Source organism: Opisthocomus hoazin, chromosome 21 (genome assembly GCF_030867145.1).
Source record: "Opisthocomus hoazin isolate bOpiHoa1 chromosome 21, bOpiHoa1.hap1, whole genome shotgun sequence".
Classification (NCBI taxonomy): domain Eukaryota; kingdom Metazoa; phylum Chordata; class Aves; order Opisthocomiformes; family Opisthocomidae; genus Opisthocomus; species Opisthocomus hoazin.
The window spans coordinates 10,997,254-11,023,248 of record NC_134434.1 but is presented as its reverse complement, the minus strand read 5'-3'; the positions used below and the strand labels follow the sequence as shown (position 1 = coordinate 11,023,248).

At 52.7% G+C, this 25,995-nt stretch overlaps 2 protein-coding genes across 3 annotated transcripts in view; both read right to left on the bottom strand.

The window, feature by feature from the left end:
• Nucleotides 1-281: 281 nt before the first annotated feature.
• On the bottom strand, nt 282-25,413 carry AXIN2 (axin 2). Of its 2 annotated transcripts, none has more exons than XM_075441164.1 (11): nt 25,265-25,413; nt 23,365-24,304; nt 17,328-17,468; nt 11,776-11,878; nt 9,704-9,844; nt 9,012-9,508; nt 8,705-8,887; nt 8,202-8,420; nt 7,554-7,649; nt 6,195-6,362; nt 282-2,084 (listed from the first exon to the last, which is right to left on the bottom strand). In XM_075441164.1, the coding sequence occupies exons 1-11, from the start codon at nt 25,395-25,397 to the stop codon at nt 1,958-1,960; spliced, it is 2,748 nt and encodes a 915-aa protein (XP_075297279.1). In that variant the 5' UTR covers nt 25,398-25,413; the 3' UTR covers nt 282-1,957. The 2 variants fall into 2 exon arrangements, with proteins under 2 accessions (XP_075297279.1, XP_075297280.1); XM_075441165.1 differs by having other exon boundaries at nt 8,705-8,884.
• CEP112 (centrosomal protein 112) overlaps nt 24,287-25,995 on the bottom strand; it is a 206,325-nt gene continuing 204,616 nt past the window's right edge. Inside the window, exon 28 of the transcript XR_012766024.1 lies at nt 24,287-24,304. The gene's annotated coding sequence lies outside the window, so the exon portion shown is untranslated. The remainder of the gene's footprint in view (nt 24,305-25,995) is intronic.

The following is a 25,995-nucleotide window of genomic DNA, read 5'->3' as shown; positions in this document are numbered from 1 at the left end:
CCACCGGGCAGGCTGGGTGGTGCAGGCGGACTACGCTGAATTTGTAGCTGAGTTACTTGACAGAGCTGTAAATGATTTACTCCTTGCTCTGAAGAGCAGCCCCAGCCTCTGCCTTGCCTACTTGAGCCGCCACCGCTTCCCAGCAGCAACAGCTCCTGCCAAGGCTCAGCGACTGCTTCCAACTACCACCATACAGGAGAAGAAACCTTTTAAGGCATTAAGAGTGAAAAAAAAGTCAGACAATATTAATTTGAAAAATATAAAATTTTAATAAAGGCTACATCTCTTAATTACAATAATTATTGTACCAAGTAATTTTTTTTTTTAAATGAAACTCTTTATAATGCATAATTTACAGTATAAGTAGAACAAAATGCCATGGCAAAAGTCATGAGTACAGGTCTTGTAATAAAAGGCATAAAATATATTTATACATAAACCCCTTACACAAACAAGGGAAAGCTTGAACCCTGAATATAGGGCGACGCATGGTCTCGTAACACCATGCAGGCACAGGTACTGTACTGATTAAATTTTAAAAACACTAGAGATAGTGTATTAATATTCTCACCATACATTTTCTACAATATATACAGACTTATACAAAGTAGCAATGGCAAACAGAATGCACAGATTAACTTAATCAACACAAAACCCAACTGTAGAAATGCAAGGTCTTTCTCAGGAAAGGGTCGCTCTGTCCCACGCACACGCAGCTCTGCCAAGGGCTGCAGAGAGCCTTCGCCCACATCTCCCCTGGGCTCACATGGCTGTTCTGAAGGTAAGGCCAAAATAAAAAAAAAAAAAGAAAAAAACCACAACCAAACCCAAAAAAAGCCCCCATAAAAACCCAACCAAAAACCACCACCCAAGGAACCACGCGCTCCCCACCAATCTGAAAATACGCCCCGGCGTAGTTACATGCTGTTGAAATGGAAGTTGTGCTAACGCTGACGTAGAGCGGCTGAACAAAATTAGCTAGCTGTGTGGACTACATACACATGGGGGATTTTAACCCGGCTTTTGCAACGTGTCCTTTTGGTGGGCTAGGTCTGGCAACGGGAGCTGGATGGCTTCTCCCACCGCTCTACCTTGCCCCGGCCGAGAGGCACTGGGCACCACACGGCCCCCGCGCCCCTGGAAGCAGCAAAGCAAAAACCTCACCCCGCAGAAATCCATGGACGAACTAACAAGTTGCTGTTGTTCTAGTGCATCTAGCACATTTAATGCTTAAGACCTTTATTTCAGATTAGAGCAGCACAGATTAAGATGCACCAGTCCCTAGATGAATGGTAGGACAGTATTTTTATTTTGGCTTTTATTATTATTTCTTTAGAAAAGTTCTATCTTCACTTGGAGAAGTACTGGGCACAACGTCACTCCTTCCCTTCTCCCACTCCACAAAAAAAAAAAATCATGAATGTGCTCATAGCCAAACTCCTAAATTTTAGATAGCTGGAACAATATAAAAAAATAAAACAATCCTTCCTCCCATCACCCCACTTCCCGGCCCCTCTCTTCTCCATTGTTAAAGCAGCATATCCAAAAACTGGACTTAAGGGAAAACAGACTGTTCAATAAATATCAATAAGGATTACTGTTAAGGTAAGCTATACACAGTTTCTCTTAGTCCATAGATTTCAGATCCCCAGGAAGTCATATATTATGTATGGAAGTCTCTCAAACACAGTCTGCATCTCCAATAGCCAACAGTGGTCATGTTTTTAATAAATAGTTCAGGGTTTTTATCATCTCAGTACCCAACTCATGAATAATAAATGCCATTTTTTTCCTCTAAGGCTAATTCAGCAAAGTCTTCACAGACCTCACTGCTTTTCTTCATTGGTTCAAAACTTTCCTTCAGAGTTGTGTGGTTTTTTTTTTTTCCTTGTCATCACTACTGTTGTGTGTCCAAAGACTTTTCTAGCTTAACTTTTCTTAAGAAACACAGGTGCCATCAATCGATCCTTTCTACTTTCCCAAGAATCCTTCCTTCGTACATCGGCAGGATGGTTTCATCTTCCCAAACCTCTTCAAACACCGCACCGCAGTCAAACTCGTCGCTTGCTTTTTTGAAGTAGTATCTGTGGGTAAGAATTAAAACACGGTTAAAAATCAGAAGGTAAAGCAAAGGATGCTTTGGCAGCTCTTTTAACCGCAACATTTCCAATCTCTCCCTCCTAGGAAGCTCCTCCAGCGTGGCCAGGAGAACCTCGGGGCTGCTCAGGTCCAGCAACACGGGAGCATCCCCGGGGCGGCAGGGATGGCGACGGGACGGAGGGAGCAGGGCTGTGCACGCCCCGCAGCGCTGACAGCAGCTTCTACAGTGAGCGAATTATACGTGTTGGCAGTGGATGTCCTCAGCCGTAAAGAAAATTAGAAAGCACGGTGATTTCTGGTCAACTATCTTATTTAAAAAATAAATAAATAGAATTTCAAAGCAAAGCATTCTTAAGGTTCCCCTCTCTCCCCACCTTCTTTCTTTCATGTGTTTTCTTGTTTCAAAGCTGAGGCCCAACATTAAAATTAGCAGCTGTTATTAAAAGGAGAGGCTTTTTAGGCATACAGATGGATTAAAAGAAAACCACCCCAGCTTCCTGCAACGCAAAAGCTGAAACTCTGCGGCACTCCTACTGAAAAACAAAAACCCCGGGAGCCTCACACTGGAAACAACCAACTGCCTAACTCCGTGTCCATTTTCGGTGACAGAAACTCGGGTGTTCGCCTCCGGACGCATCCTCGCGTGTCCCACGCAGTGTCCCGCGCTCCGGCTCTCTCGCGCCCGGTCGTCAGCTCACGAAGCCAACAAGCACCCCCACCCCTCCCGTGTCAAACAGTAAGGACCCCTCCATTATCCCGAATTAGACCGTTCAGCTTCTTGATTAAAGGCTCCTTTTATCCCGTTTGGAGCTTTCTTCCTTCTAAGGCTGCTTAATTGCATATGCCCAAATGAAGGGCTTCCATTCAGAGGGGTAGCATTTAGGGAGCCTGCCCGTCTGCCGCCGCGCACCTCCTCGGACATGCCCGCTCCCTTGGAAAAGTGCTTTGCCATCCGATTGCCAGGGATGGAAAAACCTTCATCCGATGGATTACAAAGAAAAAATATATATATAAAAAAGAAATTAACCCCTCCCCCAGCCCTCCCCTGGAGTTTCCAGACAACTGGGGCTGGCAGAGGTTTGGTAGGGGAAAGGGTTTTGCAATTCTTATTTTTTTAGGATGGGAAAAGAGGTCAAATTAAGCTCACTTTTACTATTAAAACTGAAATAGCCACGGCAGGGTCCTAGAGTTTTTTGATTTTTTTTTCTAAGTGACTGTTTCATTACACATTTTTCAAATACTCTGTAACAACGGACTGCAAATCTATCTATTTTTAGGGTACATTAAAATTATTTTGGTAGGGGGATAAAAGCTGGCTTTTTAGTCAAAGCGATGAAACCAGCTCCATTTAGTCAAGGTGGGGTTAGGATTTATTTTTGTAAAGTCCTTCCAAGCCGAATTGACACATGTTGCATCTTTAATGGCTCAGCAAGGAAAAACAGCTCATTTCAGCCCTTCAGAGCCAGCACTCACTGAAGTCCACGGCCCAGCTCCCACCAGCTTGCATGCTGCAGGTCAAGGCCACAATTCCCCAGGCCAGCAGCCTTGAAACAAACCCAAAAGAACCCAGGGAAAGTTTGAATGAATTACAAAGAACTTTCTCTTCCCTTTCCCCTTCTCCGCCCCTCTCCAGATAACAGGCGCTCTTCCCAGTAACTTCCTCCACCAGCCCCAGCGCTGGCTGCGTTTACTAAATTTTTATTTGAGAAAACACGCTATGACCTTTTACATAATTACAACCTTATTTCGGAGAGAAAAGGGGGGGGCAGAAAAAGAGGAGGCAAAGCGAAAAAAAAATCCTCCCCCACAGCATCTTCAAACAAGTCACCCCACTCTTCTTTGCTCCGAAACGGGCTCTCCATTGAAACAGATTTTATGTGGCAAGCTTTGCTCTCTTTTTTTATTTTTTTGGGGGGGACATCTGGCACCAATCGAGGCGCGCAGGCCTGGCGTTACAGCTCTGTTTTGAACCGCTGCCATCTTCAGCTTACCCGACACCACCCAGTTTTTTTGTGCGTGTATGTTTGTTTTTTGTTAACGCCATCAGTATTAAATCACTGCTTAATTCCTGCTCTCTTTTTTTTTTGGGGGGGGGGGGGGGAAGCAAAGCGGTGATTTCCCGGGGGCTGCCCCACGGCAGGGCCGGCCGCGCGGCTCTGGCATCGCGGGAGCCCGAGGTACCCGCCTCGCAAACTGATCCAATCAATAAAGAATTTGGAGAGCGGAGCATTTCTGCATGTCTTTGTGCATTAAATGAAAGGCAACAGCTTCAAAGACATGCTTATTAAATGTGCCTTGAAAAGAAATCAATGCCAGATGTGACCAAAGCAGCCTAGTTAGTGCCTCCCCGTAACACACACGCTACTCCGGGCACTGTGGCCCTCTTCCCTGAAGGTCACCCGCAGTTTCACTCAAAGTCCAGCCAGAAGTCAAAGCTTAGATCAAAATGATTCCCTGGAGGTACACACATTTGTGTAATTAGTTTCACCTTGTGTCTGTGCAAGATAAAATACTGGGCACGTACCCAAGTTCCTTTTATAAATTTCTGTATTGTCTTTACCCAGGTGTAAAGGGGTGAGATCTAAGCAAAACGTTGTTTCATCCTTGTCAGTCACTTAAAAACATTTTCTAAAGTAATTACTGTCTGACAAGGCACAAATAATTGCACCTGGAGGGACTTTCGGGCCACAGAGGTTTTAGGAGCCTACTCCTGCACTTGGGCATCACAGAAAATGTCACAGAAAATGCCCAAACAAAAAAAAAAGAATTTTTTGGGGGGGAAGTGTGCCTACACAGCCACCGGAGCAGTGACAGACCAATGATGAGGCCAGGGAAACTGGTCTGCAACTGGGGCAGGAGGCTGCATCAGCCGGAGGAGGAGCCCAGCGGGGCAGCGAGAGGCTCTGGGGGCTGGAAAATGGCGACACGGTGCAAGACGCCCAGGAACCTCTCGTGGAGGTTGTCCAGGTTGGGTGGACTTGCAGGTTGCTGCCATCTGATGGCAGCCAGGCGGCCTGCAAAGATGGTTCTGGGGAAAGACTGACCTGATTTCAGCCTCAGTGGGCAACTGCCACAGACAGAGCCCAGCTGGGCGTCCCCCAGCCCGCGAGCACCCTTGGGTGACCTGTCTCTGAGCCGCATAGGTGGGCTCTCCAAAGCTAGAGACTGGCCACTGATGGAGCACCAGTTGGGAAGTCCTCATACCAAACCCAAAGGACCATTTGGAGGTTAAACCAGAGGCTGCCAGCACTCCTGGCTCCTTGAAGAAGCACCAAATTCAACGCAAACTTTAAATTTTAAAGCTGGACCTCCCCGCGCCTGCTCACCCTGCAGGAGAAGCGGCCAACAGATGATCCCACCCGTGCCCAGAAACGCTGGGAAAGCACAGCGAAAATAGCCAACGTGAAGCTACTGCCACGGGAACTGGAAGAGCATGGGGAGCAGCAAACTGGTTAAACTGGGAGCTGGGCCCTGGAAACCAGACAGGCAGGGTTTGTTGGGGTTTCTGAGGAGGCACTCAGTATCGCCGGCGGAGCCTTCCCTGCAGGGCAGAGGTTTTTCCCTAATGAAGAGAAAAGCGAGCTTGCTGCGTCTCAGCTACGCGTCCGCTCAGACGCAACATCCCAACCTTTCCCTGACCGCACTTATGGCCACACCGTCACCAAAAAAAATGAAAAAAAATTAAACGGGTAGGCAAAGCAGGAGGCCAGCACCAAGACGAATGCTGACCCCAGTCTGGAAACTGGACCCCACCGCCCAATGCCTTCACCACAAGGCCATCATCCCAGCTTTTCCTGGTGCTCAAGCGTTTTGGACAAAGGCTGGAGCACGCCACCTGCCAGCCCGCGTCCCCGTGCGACTGGGGGAGGAGGCTGGGGAGGGAGATGGAGAAGAGGCGGCCCCGCAGCCAAGCCACAGCTCCCAGCACCTTTCGCCATCTCCAAGCTGCTCTTGGGTTGAGTGGGAAGAGAATAAGAAGATCTCCAGCCTCCGAAAGGCAAAGTAAATGCATCACTGCGGGTAGACCTGCAAAGTATCTGCTGATTCTTTCCACTTAGTATATACTAAAGACCAAACCAATCGCAGATTCTTACCTGTAATTTCCCTTTTTGCTCAGCTGCTCTTTAAAGTGCCCAAGTGTCAGGCTCTGGGCCTTTAACATCCTCCTGTAGGGAATTTCTTCTCCGCAAAAAAAATAGGTGACAACCAACTCGCTCAACTGAGAGGTGTGAACAACTGGCAGTTTCTTTGGCTCTTTGTGACTGAAAAACAGAAAACACACAGAAAAATCTCTATTTTTCCATTTGAGAACAAGCTGTTTCACCGCACTCAGCCCAGCAGTGTTTCTGCCACCAGTAACACTGGTCAGAAATACCCCGGCTGTGACCCGGAGAGTCAGATATTCCCGTACTCGCCGTGACTGTGCCGTGCTGCATTTGCGCAGCCCTTTGCGGGGCTCCCACCGCAGCTCCTGCCCGCAGTGACGGTGGGAACCGCGGCGCTGCCGAGCGATGCCGTGGTACGGATGGGAGCACCGAGGGATGGAGCTCACTGGAGGCATCGGCGCAGGAGCGCGGGCCAGGTGAGCGCGTGTAGGGCTCCCCATGGGCTAACCTCTGCCTGGCGAGCCCCGGTGTCCTACACCTCTGACTGCAAGAGGCTCGCTTCATCCGCCTTCCTACAGAGCATCTGCCAAGCTTCCTTCTCCTGCACAAAACCACCTGCAACCCCCAACAGCTAACAAAGCAAAACCACCGCCAGGTTCTTCACCTGAAGTACACAGGTGATCTTATTTTCCCCCCGGTGAGGATAAAATTAACTGGATCTTGTCATCGGCACTAAGAAACCCTTCTTAAAGAATAATTAAAACAATATTACCCTGCAAAATGGCAACGCTCTAGTGAATAGCATGCAGCCAAATCTACAACTGCTTCTGAGGCAATGTACACTTGGCATGTCAAAAGGTCACAAAGTGTTAGTCCGCAGTAATTTAGTCTTCCTAATTTGTTCTAAGTCTTTGTAGAGTGGCTTCAGAAAAAAAGCTGCTAGCAAAGACAGCTGGTGGACTTAAGGTCAACCAATTAAAAATGAAAGGCTCTAGTCAGGTGGCTCAGTCTGGACTTCAAACATTACTCATTGCTTAAGATGAAGAGGGAAAGAAAGAAAACTTTAATTATTTAGGCCATTTTAGACCTCTCTGTAGCAGATTTCTTGTTAAAAGAACCATCCTGTAATTAGACTAATCCAATCTTTGTCCACTTTACAGGAATGCAAGCTAAAAAGAGCCAGAGACAAGATTTGAAAATGTTTTGTTCTTTCTTTAAGAAGAACGTTTGAAAGACAAAATTTCAGATGTAAGAATCTCCTCTCTTTTCAAAGCACAATCTATTTAATGAAAATGTAATTGTGAGACATATATATTTCCCAATCCTGTTCTGCGCCGCAATACTCACTCTTCCGTCGCTAGGCTTGCACTGCAGAAGGGGGTGTTGCCCCCCTGAACGGCAGCGGAGTGGTTTCGATCCCTCTGCTGAGTTGAGGTCGAACATCTGAAGTGGAGAGGGGGTGGGCAAGTGGGGAAGCAGGAGGGGGAGGGGGGGGAACAAAAAGAGGAAAAAAAAAAAACAACTTTTTTAAAAAAGATTGTTGAAACACAATCTTCCTAATTGAAGTCTCCTGTGGGTCGTTAAGTTTGCTCTTTGTATCAACCCTCGCATGTTGTAAACAATCAAAGGAAGAATTAAAAATGCTGTGGGCTAATTTATCCTTCCCTAGCCAAATGAACGATAACCAGTCCGATTCTCCGCTCGGTACGTAGCTGGAGTCCATCCCAGAGGAAAAACGGGCAAATTACAGCCATCAAAAGAGTGGAAGTAATAGGCGAGGACTCCAACTATTTGCGCCGGGGCAGGGTGGGGTTGGAACAAGGAGGCTCATCCTTGGGGCTCAGCCAAGCCGTGCTGTCACGCGTCCCTGCGGCCGACCCTCACCCCCCGACCCAGGCTCACCCCCCGCCTCGGCCGCCATCAGCCCGGGCGCCGGCGGAAGATGCCCAGCGAAGCTCCCCCGGACCCCGGGACCACCCCTCCCGTCCCCGTTACCGTTGCTTCTGCGGCTTGGAGACCTCGGCGAGCCGGCGGCACGCTTCCTCCAGCTGGGCCAGGGTGTTGGGTGGGGGGAGCGGGGGCATGGCGGGGTCCTGGACGAAGGGGTGGGCGGGCTGCGCCCCGCGCGGGTGGCTGCCGGGCCCCCACGGGTGGTGGCGGCCGGGGGGCCCCTTGGCGCAGTCGGAGCTGTAGGCCTTCTTTGTGCTCTGTGTGCTTGGGGAGGGGAAGAAGTCGGGTTAGAAAAGCTGGAAAATATGACTTTAATAGCAGCTCCTATTCTGCTCGCTCCCTCTCCAAAGTCTGTCATAACATGAAAGGAGGTTTATTGCCAAAAACATGACATTTTTGTGGTTTTTCTGGTTCTGCGGAACAGCTCTTATATTAAACCGGAGGAGCAAAGAGTCTCATTTGTTTTTAGCGATTGTAAAAATAGACAGCCCATGTAATATATAAATATTTACCGGGAGCGATACTGCTGTAGACGGCTGCGTATTTACCTATGGGGCTTGTGCTTATTTTGTCTCTCGCTCTCCAGCATCCACTGCCAGACGTTCTGCGCCCGGTCCGCCTCGCCCCCCGGGAGCTGCACCCCGCCGGGGCCCGGCAGCCCCCCGTCCCCGGCCGGCACGGCGACGTTCTCCGCTCCTCTGCCCGGCCTCTTCGGCAGCGTCCCCGTCCTGCTGATGGCGAGAAGGGGACAGGAGCCCGCCGTCAGCCCCCTGCGCCGCGGCAGGGCCGTCCCCATCAGCCCCGCCGCCAGGGGACGACGGGGTGATGGTTTGGGGTGGGATGCTCGTGACTTACCCGAAGGGCTCCAGCGCAGGGAGAGGGGGGTCCACGCTCTTCGGGTGGCCCTTGCATCTGGGGTAGCAGTAGTAGTCGCTGCCCACCGGGCAGCAGCACTGGACGCGCTGAGCCGCCTCCGCTTCGATCTGCTCCTTCGTCTTGGGCACGGTGTGGTGGTGGATGTAGTGATGGTGGACGTGCTTGGTGGTCTGCTTGGTGACGAAGCCCTTGCCCACCAAGGCGCACGCCGCCAGCGAGGCCGCGCCGGGCTGCAGCTTGCCCGTCGGCAGGCGGTCGGGGGAGCGGGCGCGGGGGCTGTGCCGGCCCATGCCGGGCGACTGGCAGCCGGGGGTCTTCAGCACACGAGAGAGATGCTCGTCCAGGATGGCCTGGGGGTCCTCCTCGTAGCTGCCGGAGGGCAGGAGCGAGAGCGGGTGCTGCGGGTGCTGGGGGTTCACCATCTCCCGACCGCTCTGCAGGCTGGCGGGGAGCTCCGAGCCCTCCTTCTCCTCGTCCTGCCGGCCAAGCGATGGCGAGGAATAAATGCAAGGGGACTGGGAGCGGGCGAGGCGCGCACCGGACCATCCCCCCCGTGGGCTCGCGAACCGCAGCGCGACCGGAACGCGTTCGTCACCGTGGGCAGGATACGGCCCCCACCGTGGTGGGGAGCAGCGAGCTCTGCCCGGCCCCGGGAGCGTTAATCCTCCTACCTCCTTGATCTGCTGCAGCCTCTCCTCCAGACTGTCCATGGTTTCCTGCTCCTGCTTCAGCTTCTCCAGCCGGGAAATGAGCTCCGCGGCGAAGGCAGCCGGCTCCACCGGGGTCATCTCCTTGGGAAGACGGTGGGTCCTCTACAAGGAGCGGGGACAGAAGGCACAAGGCATGTTTAGCGGGCGGCACGGGGCGCTTAGCCGGAGCAGCATCGCCGGCCCCGCTACGCTTGTTGTGTCTCCATGTTTGGATGAAAAGACGACCGCAACTAGGCATGGTCTGCTCTGGATTTTTATGAGCTAGTGCTGTGGCCTCATGGAGTGACATCCTCCCCACCAGCGTTTGCCTTCGGCAGGAGCAGTTGGTCGCACTCTGAGGAACCCCGCTTGTTCTCTCTGTAGTACAACCAGCCCATCAGTAGCTACTCTGAAGTAGAAAATCTTCAAAGACTGTTGTCAAACATCAAAAAAAAAAAAAAAAAGAAAACCAGAAAAAAAAAAAACCCTCTGAGGTGGGAGGGAGAGACTTTAACTCAAGGAATAAAGTGAGTATAAACAGAAAGGAGTTGGAAATTAAAAAAATAAGATGGGGGAGAAAAAGGGAAAGAAGAAAAAAAAAAAGGGAGAAAAAAAAAAAAAAAAGAAGTCAAACGGTTGCAGATCAGAGAAGTACTGGTAATTTATTTCCTGGCTACACACTGGGCACCTTTGAGGTAGTGTTGTCTCAACAGTGTCCTAGATCTCTTCCCCCCCCCCCTCCATCTCTTTGTACAGAAAATGAAGAAAGCTGCTGCAGGCTAGCGGTGCTACACTGCTGAGCTTGGCTGCCTCAAGCAGATCTATCAAGGGAAAAAGGGAACATCTCCAAATCAAGTGCAGAATATAAAAAGGCAAAATGCGATTTTCTGCCAAAAGAAGCAAACATGGCAGGAAAAACGGGGGGGGGGGTGTAAAAAAAAACAAAAAAAACAAAAAAAAAAAGAGGAAAAAGAAACCACCCACCCGACTCTGCCCTCCCTCCTGCCACCCCCACACACCCCACTCCTCGTCCCCACTCTCCCTCTTCGCCCCCCCCAAAAGCAGAAAGCTGAACTGCCAACTCTTTCACATACTACCCACCAGATGAGGTGGGGCCTCTCTCCGGCAACCACTTAGCTCCAGAAATGATGTGAGGGTAGAAAAAGGCCACTCTGCTGGAAATTGTCACTCTTACACAAGCTGGCTCTATTCAGTCCCTGATCAAAGCACTGCCTTACAGAGAAAGTCGATTTGCACGCCCTGGGACAAAATAATCTAATTTACAAGCTCAGGCTATAGAACTTTCTTTATGCAGGAAGGGGAAAAAAAAAAAAAATACCAAAAAGAAAAACCACATAAACCACCCCCTCCCCACCACCAGAAATACCATCTATGATTTCTTGCTGCTTAAGACAGCAGAAAGAGGAATTTTAGCATATTAATCTCAAGACAAGATAAGTTTATACTCGTCTGTGTAAACAGTTTATTCGCTGCAGGAATCGGGAGTCCGCAAGTCAACTGAATTAGCAAGTCAGCGAGTTAATTTTCGAGAGTGCAGCAACGCTGCGGATCGGATCCCCTCGAAGCGAGGCATGGATCTCCTGCTACACCTCTCCTTCTGGACACGCTGCGTCCCACCAGCACACGGACGCTGCTCGCAACGGCCGCCGGCCATGTGCGCCAGGCCAAGCCCCGCTCTGCTCGGCACTGGCGGAGCTGTGAGCGTGGTGGACGGAGCCAAGGCTCTCGCTAGACCCAACCAGGGCACCTCTGCTTGGATTTAGACCAGGAGGACAAAGTCAGTGCCCTTGAAAAGCCCTGATCAGAACCTGGCTCTCAGGGAAGGACCAAAACGTGACTGTACACAAGAAGGTTTTAGCAAGGATGCCAAAAGCACGTGGCTCCTGCCCAATGCCAAGCAGGGTCTCTTCTCTTGCATCACATAGGGATGGAAACGCTCTCCTCCCCTGCTCCCTTCCCTCCATGTGCACCCATTCCCAGTCCCAGCATTTCCCACGGCCAGGCCAGACCCTGCAGTTCCCACCTGAACTTACCGGAAAATGAGGTAGAGAAACTTGACCGTTGGCCTTGACGCTCCGATGCATTTCCCGCTGGAGCTGCTTCTTGCTCCCAATTCTGTATGGGGGGATCCCATCTCTGCAGACAGAAGAGAGGTCGCCATCAGCTAGGGCTCTCCCCATGCTCTAACCAAGACGCTTCTCCATCACCTCGGACACCACCCAGGCACAACACAGCCCCACATTCCCAGAGGTGCTGGGCATCGCCCTCTGGACAGCACCTGAAGCCAGGAGAAGCCTCAGATGTCTGGCGGCTTGGGAAGGGCCTGTGCCACCATCTACGTGATGTGCAGTAGTTAAACAAAAACTGAGCAGCAAGCTGAAGGCAACTCCACATGGGAAGCTGCCCAGAGTTCCCATCAGCTTCACTTCTGAGGCATCTTACAGAAATGGCCTTCCAACGCTAGGTTTCTGCTTCTGCCCTTTATTTCTGTTGCTTTTTCACCACTGAAGTACACTCTCTGGGCTTTTTCACTACCGAATTACACCCTCTGGGACCACAACTTTCCTCAGGCTGTGAAACACCCCATGAAGTGCTGGCACTGTGCAAACAAGAATGAAGAGGCTGAAGACGGATGGCCACCAAAAGGCTGCTCCAGATCTCCAGCCCTACCTAAGACCCGGGACATTTCTCCTGCCCTGAGGCTGGCCGGCACAGGCAGGCCACCACGAGCCATGAGCAACACCAGGCCGTACCCTCCGGGCACAATATTATTCCCCTCGGCCACATTGGATCCTGGCCACAAAGCCATGAGACGAGGCCAGGCGAGGAGCACCAGTGGGAACAGCCCCCTGTGCAGCCCGCTCGAGGCAACACAAAAAATTACCTCGTTTGGGATTAAAGGGCCTTTTACAGACAGCGGGGACAGCCGGAAGAGCATGCCTGGAGATCCTGAATGTCTAATTCCACCCCTTCCCTCAGACTGGCTGAATAACCTTGATCTCCGGTCCTATCCCTTTCATCCACCTGCCCCCACACCTGACTCATCTCCTGAGCGGAGAAAATAGCTCCTGCCCGAGGAGGAGCGGCGGCCAAGCAGGCAGCAGTGGCTCCACGCTGCTGCTGGAGGATCTAACACAGCACGCTGTCCCTATGTCCCACCTCCCGTGGCCATGGTGGTGGTGGGCACACCCCAACATGTTTTGGACACGCAGTCGGAGACAATGTGCAACGGAATGCCTTCCCAGAGACACCAAGTCCCTCCTCTTGAGGAGGATGATGAGATGCCATCGCTCCACACTCCAGGTTTGAAGCACACTATCACAGGCCTTTGTGAAGATCTTGGCCAAAGTTTTCGGTTGCCATCAAATTGTTTTAATGAGCAAGATTAAGCTGCAAAGCCCGGAGTGAAAGATCGGAACAATTTCATCTCAATGAACTTGGAAAAATCTTTGTAATAAAAGAGAGCACGCTGGCACCGCAGAGGAAGTCCTTGAGCCACAGGCTGAACACCAGCCTCTTCTAAACATGGTCCATGAATGCACGTTACACTACAAGCGAAAGGAGCTAATTGTCCTAGTGTCCCCACTGCACACCACAGGGCTCCGGAGTGCCTTCTGGGGAAGCAGCTCAGCACACACCGGCCATCGCAGCCGGCCATGGCCGTTGACCACAACCGCTGCAGGCCACCAAGCATTTCTGCTCCATGAACCCATGGGGCAGCAGGCCTTGGGGCACGTGACACGTCTTAGCTTTGGGAGAGGATGGGGAAAAGCAAATCTAAGGTGAGAACCAAATCATCCGTACCTTCAGAGAAGCACTGAGGCTTACTGAGAAAATGCTCTCTTAGGGAAGACCTTCAATGTAGGGAACAGCGAGTAAAACAGGCATTTTTAAGGTAAGTAAACAGGCCAGCATGAGCATGTCACATGCGTACATCCATACAGGCCTAATCCCGTTAACACATTCAGTTAAAGAGGAGGTGTCCTCTATAAATGGCAGTTCAAGAAGCCAGATGGGGAAGAGTGAGAAGCAGCTGAAGGCCTGTGTGTTCAACACGAGGCACCCAAGGACACAACCAAGGGACAAGACGGAGGTTCACAGCTCTCCTGAGCTCCCCACCTCTCTCCAGGTCTGCAAGTATGAGATGGTGTCCCCAAGCCCTCCACTGTGGCCACCGAGCTGGGAGCACCTCTCCTTGCCGGGTATCCCCAAGCTCCCAGCTCTGGAGGGACCAGCTCTGCCCAGAGGGCCAGTCCTGGGACAGGCTATGGAGCAGGAGCGGGGACTCGCGCCATTCCCAGCCAGGGTGGCTTGAAAAGGAGGAGGAAAAGCAACGCTGGCCCAACACCAGGGCTCCTCGCTTTATTTAAGATTTGCCCTCACTCCAGTTGGTACGAAAGCTGCTCCTTCCCCCTGAACGCCCTCCGGGTGCACCGGAGAGCCCCACTTCACACCTTCTGCTCCTGCTCCCGCAGCCCTGCCTCGTCTCAAGAACTTTACAACTTGCAAGAACGCGCAGAATTAAAAAAAGATTTCATTAAGAGAGAGAGGTATTTCACCGGGATGGGAAGGCTGTGGAGCAGCTCGGGAAAGCCAGCCAGGGAAATGGGGAGGGACTTTGACAGCTGCTTGGTCGAAGCTTAGGCCTTCCATACAAAACAGGGGGAAAATGGACAACGCCAGGCTGAAGGGGTGACCAACGGGTGATCCCCGAGCGCAGGAGGGACAGACGGACGGAGCTGGGGCCGGGCTCTGCACAGCAAGAGCTGCGGGGGGCAGGGGGAACCCCGCTGCTGAAACAGAAAGTGCCTTCGAAATGAACAGGCTGAGCCTGGCCGGAGGTTTCGGGGCAGCAGAAGGCTAAGCCCAGCTCTCCAGGTGCCGCCTCTCCCCGTGCTCCAGCAGCAAACACTTGCACTCACTTTCCTGGCTACTAAAAGTTGTGGGATGAAGAGCGACAGAGTTTAGGCACTAAATAGTAGCGTTTAATTATAAACATTCCGGCTAACCAGGCTGGGGCTAAGCCAATCTCTTTCTGGGGGAAACACTAGTTTGAAGTCCTCTACCCAGTCAGCTGCCATTTAAGCTGAGCCAATTATCTTAGCCTTTTGACTCAGATGTGCCTGACCTAACCTGAATGTAGTTTTACTGCTGCTTTGAAATATCAGACTCATGCGCATATGCATTCACTCCCATCTTCATTTGGCAACGGCTCCGAAACAAGCCTCTGATCTCGCCAACATCAAAAGCCTGGTTTGTAAGATAAGGTAATATTTGAAGTTTGCTCAGCAGCATTCCCCTGTGTCCAAAGTAAATCCATAAATAAGATATAAGCAAATAAAAAAAAAAAATCCCCTTTCCTCTCCCCCCCATAATCAAGAAATGGAAATATAAATTTGCATGACGCTTTGTGGCTATTACAAAATATATAGGCACAGACTGAGCCCTGGCATCTGTAATAAAAAAAAAAGGCAGATTGGGCAGTATTTGGAGACCTCTCCTAACTCCAGCACAGTTCAGATTTAGATTTATTCAAAAAAAAAAAAACCCAAACACACTCACTTTCCTGCTATGTCTGGCAGACTTTTCCAGAACAAGTTTTTCCTCTTCAGTTGATACCAACATAAGCCCGAAGAGCTCATTTGCATTCGCCCTGACGAAGCAGAACAGACCCGGGTGCTCTGTCACAGGGGGCGAAGCCTCGCGGGCAGACGAGCGCCCAGGCTCAGCGGGTTTCTGCCCCGAACACGTCCACAGCACCTTCCGCAGCCGGCAGAGCCCGGTGCCGCGAAAGGCTGCGAATCCCAAATGCTTTCCTGCGATCCCGGCAGCGGCCCTTCGCCTCCGCCGAGGAAGTTTTGACGTCAGCCTCAACTTTCCGCGCAACCTTCCGCACTGCCAGTGTACCTCTCCCGCTCCCAGCAGCTCCCGGCCCGGCGGACGGAGCGTGGCTCCGGGGACGCCCGGGGCACCGCTTCCGCAAGCGGGGAACGTTCCCCCGAGCTCCGGCAGCCCGCTCCGGCCCCCCAACCTGGAGCTGCGGGCAGTTTAATCAGCCAAGCTGCCCCAAACTCTCACAGCCTGCGCGGGCCATTGTTACGGCAGGAAAAAACAGGCAGGCTCCTTTCAGGGCTGCTTTCTGGGGAGCTCCTATTCACTTGTTCAAGCCCATTTCAAAGCGGGCTGCTGCCCTCTCATCCCCGCTAAGCTCCCCTGGCCTAACAATGGGCTGAAAGCGATTCAGTTAAGCCTTTCATCCACCATGCACTTTATTTCTCACTCAGTGCTCTCATCTGTATAAGGCCTACAATTGGCATTGCTGTGAAGAGAGGGTATAATCCTAGCCCTGTGAATCCCAAGTGACCCTACACTGGTCCAGAAATGACTAACCCAATGAATGCTCTGTTGACACATGATCACATACAACCAGAGCCAGTAAGAAGAAATAAAGAAGTCACCCTATGATTCAGCTCTTTTATTTAACGCCAATATTGTTCAATAAGGGAATCTGGTGGGACAACAAACTATTTTTTTCCATAATATCAGCTCAAAACACACATGTGCATTAAAAAAAAAAAAATACAGCTTTTGTTTACGCATCAAGGATCTTTTGTAAATCCTGTCTTCTGTTGGGCATCATCACGCAGCACTACTGACTTTTAAAGCTCAGCACACAAACCTCTTCGAGGAGGACACAGCAAGCACTGGACACCTCCAACAAAGGCACTGGAGAAGTTTCACCTATGAGATGAAGACTAGGAATGCAGCACTCCACTCACAGGTGGGTCTTCTAGACCACTTGTACTTAAGTGAAGACCATGAAACACAAACGGAAACATCTGCCTCCTGCCCCATTGAAGAAAACGGTCCTTAAGAGCACTAAGCCAGCCTTACTGTCTCCTCTACAGACACCAAAGCACCACTTCTCTCCTTCTGGGGAAAGCCAACCAAGGAAGAACGGCTGCACGAGGTGCTCCCAGTTGCACGCTTCTTCTCAGCAGAGTTGGGACAGATCCCGCAACTCCGGGGCTCAGCCGCAGCACCCTCTCATCCCTGCGCTCCCGAAACACCCAGACCTGATCCGTGCAGCTCCATTCAAACGGCTCTTTGAAGCCTGCCCCAGCCACACCAGACGAGCAGCTATTTGCCCCTTCAGGTCACTGGCCCTACTAATGTACATTCTGACATTAATGACGAACCTTAATTACAGAAAGTACTTCCTACAGGAAGTAATCTCCTCCTCTTTGATGACTGATAACTATTTAAGGAAGCCTGGCCTTAAGACAAAGGCTTGGGGAGATAGCTCCTTGGGTTAGTCAGGCAGCACCATTAGCATAGGGGAAAACATGTTTGCTCAGCTGCAGTTGCAAAATGGCAATAAAGGGGTTCATTATTTCACTCCATCCGATACCTCCGGCAACTGCGTGAGGAGCGAGGCCACCATGCCCTGCTATGCCTCTCGGTTTGGGCGGCCCCCAGCCAACAGCGAGCAGAAGTAGGGTGGTGACCCTGGGCCCATCACTCCCATGCTGCTGATTCACAGAGAGCATGTCCCAGAAGGACCCGGCCAACACAAGGTACTTACACGCTGCTGTCCGTCATCGACATGGAGTCGTCCGTCAGGGCATCACTAGATATTTCACTGTCGTTCGCGCTGGTTGCTGGGGCAAAAACATAGCCAGAATTCACATGGTATGGGTTAACGGGATCGTTCCTCTTGAAGGACCTAGGGACAAGCAGAACAGGAACCTAGTTACCAGCCAGGCCTGGGCTAGAGAAAAAGCACACAAGTCTGATGATAGCACTCCCCTTATGGCAACCATGCACACTGGCTGCTCATCCTCTTTAGAAGCAACTAACCATCCATCGCTCGGACCAGCAGGACATGCTCTGTCTGAACACACCCAAAGTCCAACTTTAAAGATGTTGCTTTTAGCATTGGAAGCGCACTTTAAAAAAAATCCTAGGAAGCACCTGTACATCCTTCAATACCTTCAAAAACTTGGTCCCTAAAGCTTGATGCCACACTGCTGAGGTCAGCAGGAGTTTTGCTGTTGGCATCAGCAGGCAGAAGATCAAGAAGTTCATAGCTCAAGTTCCACTGAAAGCCATTGAAGTCTACTCTGAAGACAGGCGTTAGGGCCCCTTTGGGAATACAAGTGACAGTATCTGTGTTGCCCGAAACAAGAGAACTGCCTGAAGCTACTGGAGCAGGACCACCACGCATCAGAGGAGGCATGGCCAAGGCTGAAATCTGCTGTCTCCAGCGTGGCCTCCCAGAGATGGGTGCCATCTCCCTGGCATTATAAAAACACGCAATAAAAAGGCCCAGTTTTTACGAGAACCTGCTACTTGTTCAACTTCTGTTTTCGTGCGCAGAGTTGGGTGGGGATGAGGAGGATGGGGGACACGAGGACAGGAGCAGCAGGTTGTACTGACGGGCATGTGCGTTACCGATACCAACACCTTGGGCTTCACTTGGAGAAGCGAAACTAAAGCCCAGCCTGGATGTCATTGAGTTGAGCACCCAAGAGCGGTCGCATGAAAAATTCACAGGCGGGGACACGGGCAGCGAGGGAGCGTGGCAGGGTCACCATGGCAGGGTCATTGCACGGAGGTGACAGGACCTGGGCATCCCCCTGCCTGCTGCCTCCTATCACCCCAACTTCCCAGCCAGATCAATACACATATCTCCGGCAGGCGATAAGGGGATTATGCAGGGAGGTTTGAAAGCCGCATGTCAAGGTGCACATTTTGCTCCTCTTCCAAGGAAAGACGGGGTTGTTAAGCCTCTGACTTTGTATATCAAAGCAAAAGGCCTTGTCATCTGATAAGGACTGCTGATTTTAATAATTAGGGTCACTTACCCAGGACTTGGGGGCCTAAGGAATGTGCCAGCAGGCTTGGCAGGTTTGTTTTAATAGGCTTTCCACCCCCCTGCCCCCCCAGGGGTCGGAGGGGACCAGCTGGGTTGGAGCGAGCAGCACTGTCCTCCCACCGCCCCGCTCCCCATCCCTCACAACCGACCGGGCACCCCGCGCATTCCAGCACCGAAAACAGGAGCCTCCACCTAGGCTTCAGTTAAAAAAAATAAATAGGGGAAAAAGAAAAGAAAAAATAAAAGGGGGGGGAGCACGGTGGGGAAGATGGGCCTCTCTGGTATGAGAGGCGCGGGGCTGGCTGCAGGCAGGTATTCAGCCCAGCCAGGGCTGCATTCCTTTCCAAAGGAGGCCAAGGCATTTCTGATGGGGAGATCAAGATGTTAAAATCTATATATCTGGGAAGAAGGCAAAAAAAAAAAAAAAGGGAGATAGTAAGGAATGCCACAGGAAAGAAGTTAAATCTTCAAAGATAAATTAATTCCACATGTGGGTGAAAGCTAAGTTATCCCACTACTACTACAACAAAGTTCCTCTAAAAACCATGTAGTCTTCTACCCTAACTTGGGGAGATGTACAGTCCAAGTGACCACTCCCAGGTCCTTGGTGGGCTTCTGGGTAGCCTGTGCAAGGGATGCAGCTCTTAAAATTACTTGGTTTGAAACCATCTCAGGTCTTAAGAGCAGATCCAAAGACCCAGTGGCTCGGGGTGCTCCCCAGCACAGTACCCCCATCTTGCTGGGAAGGGTCTGGGTCCTCCCTGTGTGCAGCCAGGTGGGCTCTTTTGCCATGTCCTTCCAGCAGGCACGGTGATGTTGGGTTGAACGTTAGACTTGATGATCCTAGAGGTCTTTCCCAACCTCAAGGATTCTAGGATTCTATGGCCGGAGGCAGCAGGTCCCTACAGACACAGGAGGTGTGTCCACACACAGTGTTTGGGAAGATACCGTCAGAGAGAGTGGCCAGAACAAACTCCTCTTCCCCATCAGCACCAGACTGCAGCACCAAGTCACCTACCAACACCCCACAGCCAAAAGAAAATCCCTGAAGTTTGCATATTTTTAAAGCCAGGCTCCACACTCCACCTCCAACACGCTGCCCCACAGAAATCCCCATGTCCTTTAAGAAAACTAATGGGGCCTGTTTTGCCACGGGGTTTTGGGGGGCGGCGGGTGTGTGTGTGTGTTTGTTTTTGTTTTGTTTTTTTAAATTTGACCACCTTACTACAGTAATTGCACCCAGCTGCATCAAGTTGCCTGCAAGGGTTTTAAATTCCAGCGGCAAGCGGTGCTCTCCTGGCGCGGATGCTGCGCGCACAAACATGCGCCCCAGCCCCAAACTCCATCTGCAAAGTGCTCTCAGCTGTCAGGTGGCAGTTGCTCTGGAGCTTCAAGGAGAATGCCTGATGTTTCTCAGCCTATTCTTATCTGGATGCGATGACACGCAGCGGGTAACTCTCTATATGCTATGTTAGGCAATGGGCACATCAGAGCTATTATAATGCCAGGAAAATTTCAGGGGCTCTTGGTTGTATCCCCCGTTACAAGGGTGCGGAGTGTGGGGCTTTTTCTTGTCAAACTCTGCTTCCTGGAAATAAAAGCACTCTGGCAGTTCCAACTACAGGTTTACACAGAGAGAGAGAAGAAAAATCTACAAGGAGCATTTTGAAGCAAAACGGAATCTTACTAATCCTGTTTCTTGGGACAAACGTCACTGGGCAATCATGGGTTTAAAGTCAAAAGAGGGGGGGGGGAAAAGCACAAATCAGAAAAAAAAAAAAGAGAAAGAAGTGTATTTTAACAAAACTATGTTAATCACAGCTTCCATGCTCTAATTGTAGAACACTGCTTCGAGCATAGCTTTACAATGGCATCATTTACTGTGATAATTGAAGCCAAACTTGGTTCCAACAACTTCACACACGAGGAGCTCCACCGGCGGGTCCTTTCAAAGGCCAGGAAGCACGGGGAGCCGGCAGAAGGCCATCTGCAAGCCCCAGCCCTCTCCCAGCAAGGCCAGTCCCACCGGTGTTAATGGGAGGCAGATGAGTCCACCGTGGACTGCGCACCACCACGCTCCGCGGCGGCACGGCAAAGGGAGAAGCACTCTCTGTGTACACAGAGCCGTGCGTGATAAATTTAGCAGCGCGTATAAATAATATCTGGAATTCCTGGAGCATGGGGCCAGGTCCGGCGCAGCGTGGGGAGGCCGGTTTTAACCGCACCACAGGCTGCTGGGGAGGGGAGTCGCTTCGGAGGAGAAGAGGGAGGTTCTGCATGTAAAATATTCCCTGTATTGGGGCTCCAGAGGCACAACCAGCAGTTTGCATGCGTACAGGCACAGATGCCCTGTTTTCACTTCACTTCTCCTGCTCCTGTCCATCACCGATGCCGGAGCCAAAAAAAGGAAAAATATAAAAAACCTCTCGGCTCGTACAGTTTCTGTGGTCTCCCGTTTGCCGGGTTTTTGGCCGTGACTCCACGCCCTGGGATTCCCCGGTGGTCTCCCGTCCAAGCAGCCCCAGCTCGCCCTGCTCCTGCCATCGGGCGTGCTCAGCCAGGCGCCCGGCGTTGGCTGCTACCATCGCCCCGAAACCCACCGGAGCCAATGGCAAGAGCCGGCACAGCGCTTCAAAACCGTAACGCGCCGAGCGGGAATTCTTTACCTCCATCACACACACGAGGAGGGAGGTGTGGTTTGGCCACTCACCAGGAAAGACCTCGTGCAAGCTTCAGCTCCAATCCTAAACGCCGAGCAATGAGAGATAACCCAGCCATACGCTCATCAGCTCCTAGCCCACGCGCGCACAAGTGGCTTCACACACGGATGGCTCGGGGAGGAACCGAGCAGCATCTCAGCTTGACCCCCCTCTCTTTGCATTGAGATCTCTCGGTCACATGGAGAGCAAAAGCTCCTGGAAACTCAGCAGAAGGTGATCAAAGCAAAACGCGCTACCTAATGTCCTAGGAGGGGAGATCTGACATGCGAGGAGCAGGCTGCATTAATCCCTGGACAAAAAAAGAAAAGAAAGAAAGACCAAAAAAAGAAAAAGAAAGGGGAAAAACCCAGCACTAATCAGGCAAGCAGCCACTGTTCTGCGAGAGCTCTCCTGGACAAGGCACATTGTGGGTTTTTAGCAAGGCCTGCAGCTCTGGTAGAACATTACAGTCAAGCCCTTCCAGCGCCGAATACCAACAAAGGCTGAGAGATAAAAGCATCAAACATCCCCCTCCCGGAAAGCAAGTGAAGGGCAGCAGTTCAAACCAGGTTCTGGAGAACAGCAGATGCTCCCAGACAGCAACGTTCAGGCAGGAGATGAGGACCCCAACACCCAAGTCCCCCCCAGCCCAGCTGGTCCCGTCCCCCCCCACCTCCGGAGAGGTCCAGAGGCCACGCCGGGATGCAGCGCATCCCTCCTGTCGGCACCCATCCCTCCTCCATCACCCCTGCGCGGGTGGGGAGGGCCTCCAGGAGAAGACCCAAGCGGCCTCTGGCCCCACAGCACAGCCCCAGCGCCCAGCAGCGGGCAGCCCGGCACGGCTGGCAGCTCTCCGTGGGGCTGGCGAGGAGGGCACGCTCCAGCACAGCCTCCCCAGGAGCAGCCCTTTGATGGCGGTGAATCACAGACACGCTCTCCAAATTCCTGTAAAGGAGATGTCAAACACTCACCACGGCAAACCCCAGGCTCCCGGGCCAGCGGAGGAGAGCGCCCGGCTGCCGGCGAAGCCCTCTCCTCACAGCCCTGATTCAACAACCCACGTTTATGGCAAGGGTGGGGAGAGGAAAGAATACATTTTCAGAGGATTATACAACTCATCATTTGCTCATCAGAGTCTCTCTTTCCCATCCCCCCCTTCACAGCGAGACGGCTCGTACTGCGTTACCCTCACGCTGCGGTGCCACCAACATTTCCACCAAGAGCAGGGTTCAGCAAGCCAGAGGCACTCCAAGCCAAGGGCACCAGGAGAAGACCCTGCCACCGCACAACCTTCCCCGCATCCTCGGGAGCTGCCATCAGGCGCAACCACGTTTGAGCCAAGCTTAACTCTGAGCACACGGCCAACGGAGAGCACCAAAGATCTACTACTCCTCCACACCTCCAATGTCTCTACTACCTTAAGAGCTCAATTTTAGGTATCCTCCTGCCTGCGCTGGCTCCCAGCCACCCCGAAGGGCTTTGACACGGTACCAACACCCCACGCGATGGGAACGGCGGCAGATCACACACACACGGCCAACATAAAAGCAGATTTTGTGCAAGCTGCAGAGTTTGATGTAGTAAGCGCATACATTTCCTCCTCCATGACCGCACAATTGCTTCCCACATAACCAACGTAGTTAAACACTGGTTGATGGTGGAGCCGGGGAGCTAGCAGGTTACATTATTCATACGTCTACATGATCCACTCTACTACTGCTCTTAATAGGTTTGAAAGTTGAACCAATAATTAACGTAGGTCCGGAGGACACAGTTGCTATGAAGTTTTTGATCTATAAGCGAACTGAAAGAGCCAACAGAGCTTAAGAGCGCAGCACCTTGTTTTCCTCTGCGCAGAGGGGGGAAACACCCCAAACCCAGCCAACACCCCGCAAACGGCAGCGCTGGGAGGTGCGGGGAGGCACCCCAGCCCCCAGCCCCAGCGACGCCCAGCCTCCCCAGCACACCGCCCCAACAGCCTCCGGACAAGCGCTCCCAAAGTCCTCAAAGTTAAAAGCAAGCACCATTTCCAGGGGTTCCCTTACCTGTATCCGTTCTCGATTGTTTCTGTAGCTCTGACATTCGCCGTAACCCTCAACGTCTTGCTGGATAGTCCAACCACCGAAGGCAAGATTTTGCTTTTGAAGTCTGCACAGCTCCATTCCTCTTCCTCATTCAAGGTCGGGAGATAGCCACAGACAACTTTTAAGCTCCCCAGTCCATTGCTGTTCATGTAAGCAGGGTTCTCTCCTCCACTCCTCACGTATTCGAGGTATATATCAGAAGTTAAAAACATCTGGTAAGCATTTTCCTCCATCACAGTCTGAATCTCAGTCTGTGCCTGGTCAAACATGATGGAATCTATCTGCTGCTTCTTGATGCTATCCCTTATGTAGGTCTTGGTAGCAGGCTTGAGCTGCTTGGAGACGATGCTGTTGTTCTCGATGTACCTTTTGTATATAGCTTTGGCTACTCTTAAAGTTTTGGTATCCTTAAGGTCCATCTGCCTGAAGCCATTGCAGGCAAACCAGAAGTCTAAGGTATCCACGCATTTTTCCCTTTCCAGGAAGGTCCGAAAGAGATAGGCACCATCTTGATCTCCCAACAAGGAATGCAAGGATTTGGTCCACCTGGCCAGAGGGGAGTCCGGGGACGCGCTGCCCTCCGGCTCCCCGAGCCCGTTCTCGTTGCGCCGCGGGGCAGGAGGCACCGGCATGGCCTTGGAGCTTTGGCTTCTGGGGACGAAGGAGCTGGCGAGCTGCGGGCATGGCGCCTCGCCTTCCTCCCCGGGGACCGGGGGGCGCGGGGCGTCCTCCCTGAAGCTGCTGCTGGGGTCCGGGAGGTGGGCGAGGACCACGGCGCTGCTCATGGCTCCCGAGCCCGGCCGGGGAGCGGGGCTCCCAGTCCTCCCAGTCCTCCCAGTGGCTGCCTGCGCCGCTGCCTGCCTCTGCCCGGAGTCAGCGGGGGATCCTCGGAGCCGCCTCTCTGCGCGGGGGGGAAGGGGGGAGGAAAAAGGAGTATTGATCTAATCAAAACCAGATCCTCCCAACATCAAAGGCAAAAAGTAAACAGGCTTTTCAACTCTCCAGCTCAAAAAAAAGAAGGGGGAGAGAGAGAGAAAGGCAGCGCAGGGGGAGCGCGGCTCTATCGCCAGCCCGATCGCGACTATCGGCTCCGCTCGGCTGAACTCCCGGCGCACTTTTAGCGGGGCTGGGGGGGGGGGAGCAGTGGGCCCCCCCCCCAGCTCACGGCAGCACTGGCCGGCCCAGCCCCGGCATCTGGTTCCCATTCCCCCCCACCCCGCACCCCCTCGCCCTCCGCCAGCGCGCACGTTGCGCCCCCCCCCCCCAAGGCGAGGAGATGGGCTTTTTGGGGCGCTTCTCTGCGGAAAAGAGATGCTGGATCAGGGACACACCCCCCCCCAAAAAAAAATAATACCCGGGGGGGGGGGGGGGTCAGGCGCGGCGGCTGTACCTGGGCAGCGGGGTATCCCGGGGCGGGGGGGCTGCCCCGCGCCCCCCCCCCCCCCCAGCCATCAAACCCGGCTCCGGGAAAAGAGATCGGAGCACTGGCGGGGTCTGGGGGGAGCGGGGGGGGCGGTCAGCCCCCGGCAGCGCCGACCCCAGCCGGGAGGGCTTCCCGGCGTGCAAAAATAATCATAAATAATAATAATAATAATAAAAACCTGCTCCAGAAATGGCGACGGGCTGGGAGGAGAGAGGTCGGAGCTGGGGAGGGGGGAAGAAGGGAGTGGGGGGGGAAAAGTCCGGAGCGACTTGGCTCCTCCGAGCCCCGTGAGACAGCCGCGCCCGCGGAGGCACCGCGCCCGCGCACACGGAAAAAAAAAAAAAAATTTAAAAAATTTAAAAAATATTTTAAAAATCGGTATTCAAAAAAAAAACCCCGTCGGGAGCGCGGCCCGCTGCCCCCGAAGTCGCCACTCACCGCGGAGCCGGAGCTCGCTGCGCGCCCGCGGCCCCGCCGCTCCCCACCGCCGGCAGCGCGCAGGCTGGCCCCGCTCCCCCCGCGCTCCTTCCTCCTCCTCCTCCTCCTCTCCTCCCCGGCGGTGCAACCGCATCGGAGAGCATCGGGAAGAGGGGGGCGAGGGAGGGGGGGCTGCGAGGGAAGGAGCCCACTGCGATCCGCGCCTCCCTCCTCTCCCTCCCCTGGTTATTTATTTTATTTATTTTAAATACAAAAGCGCTGGCCCCGCCCCCCCCGCCGCCCCTCCCCGCCAGCGCTGCGCGCATCAAAGCGGAGGCCGGCGGAGCGGTCCTGCAAGGGCGGTAGCGGGGCTGCCCGCCGCGCTCGCACACACCGAAGAAAAAGAAAAAAACCAACCAAACAAACGAAAAACCAGCCCCCCCCAGCATTTATAAAATATTAAAAAAATAAAGAAGAAGAAACTGGGGGGGGAGCAGCCTCTGCCCCGCCCGGTGCTCCCGCCCCCGGGCATCCCTGGTGCGAGGGGAATTTCCTACCCGGGGGCTGTGGCGTGTCACCATTCGTGAGAAAAATAAAATAATCCTATTTTGAGGGGAGGGGAGGATTTTTTTTTTTTTTTTTTCCCCTTCTCTCGGCATCCCGGGAGCGGCTACGGAGTTGCCAGGACCTTATCAAAGGGAAGCGATCGGCAGCCGCCGCTCCGCCGCCTTAAAGGCGCAGGCGCACCCCCC

Excerpts from the sequence above, each read along its gene's own strand:
- AXIN2 (XM_075441164.1), bottom strand. The coding sequence starts at position 25,397 with ATGCGGTTGCACCGCCGGGGAGGAGAGGAGGAGGAGGAGGAGGAAGGA. Across the intron at positions 24,305-25,264 it reads CAGCGAGCTCCGGCTCCGCG|AGAGGCGGCTCCGAGGATCC; the intron begins GTGAGTGGCGAC and ends CCCCCCGCGCAG. Across the intron at positions 11,879-17,327 it reads TCGATGACGGACAGCAGCGT|AGATGGGATCCCCCCATACA; the intron begins GTAAGTACCTTG and ends TTCTGTCTGCAG.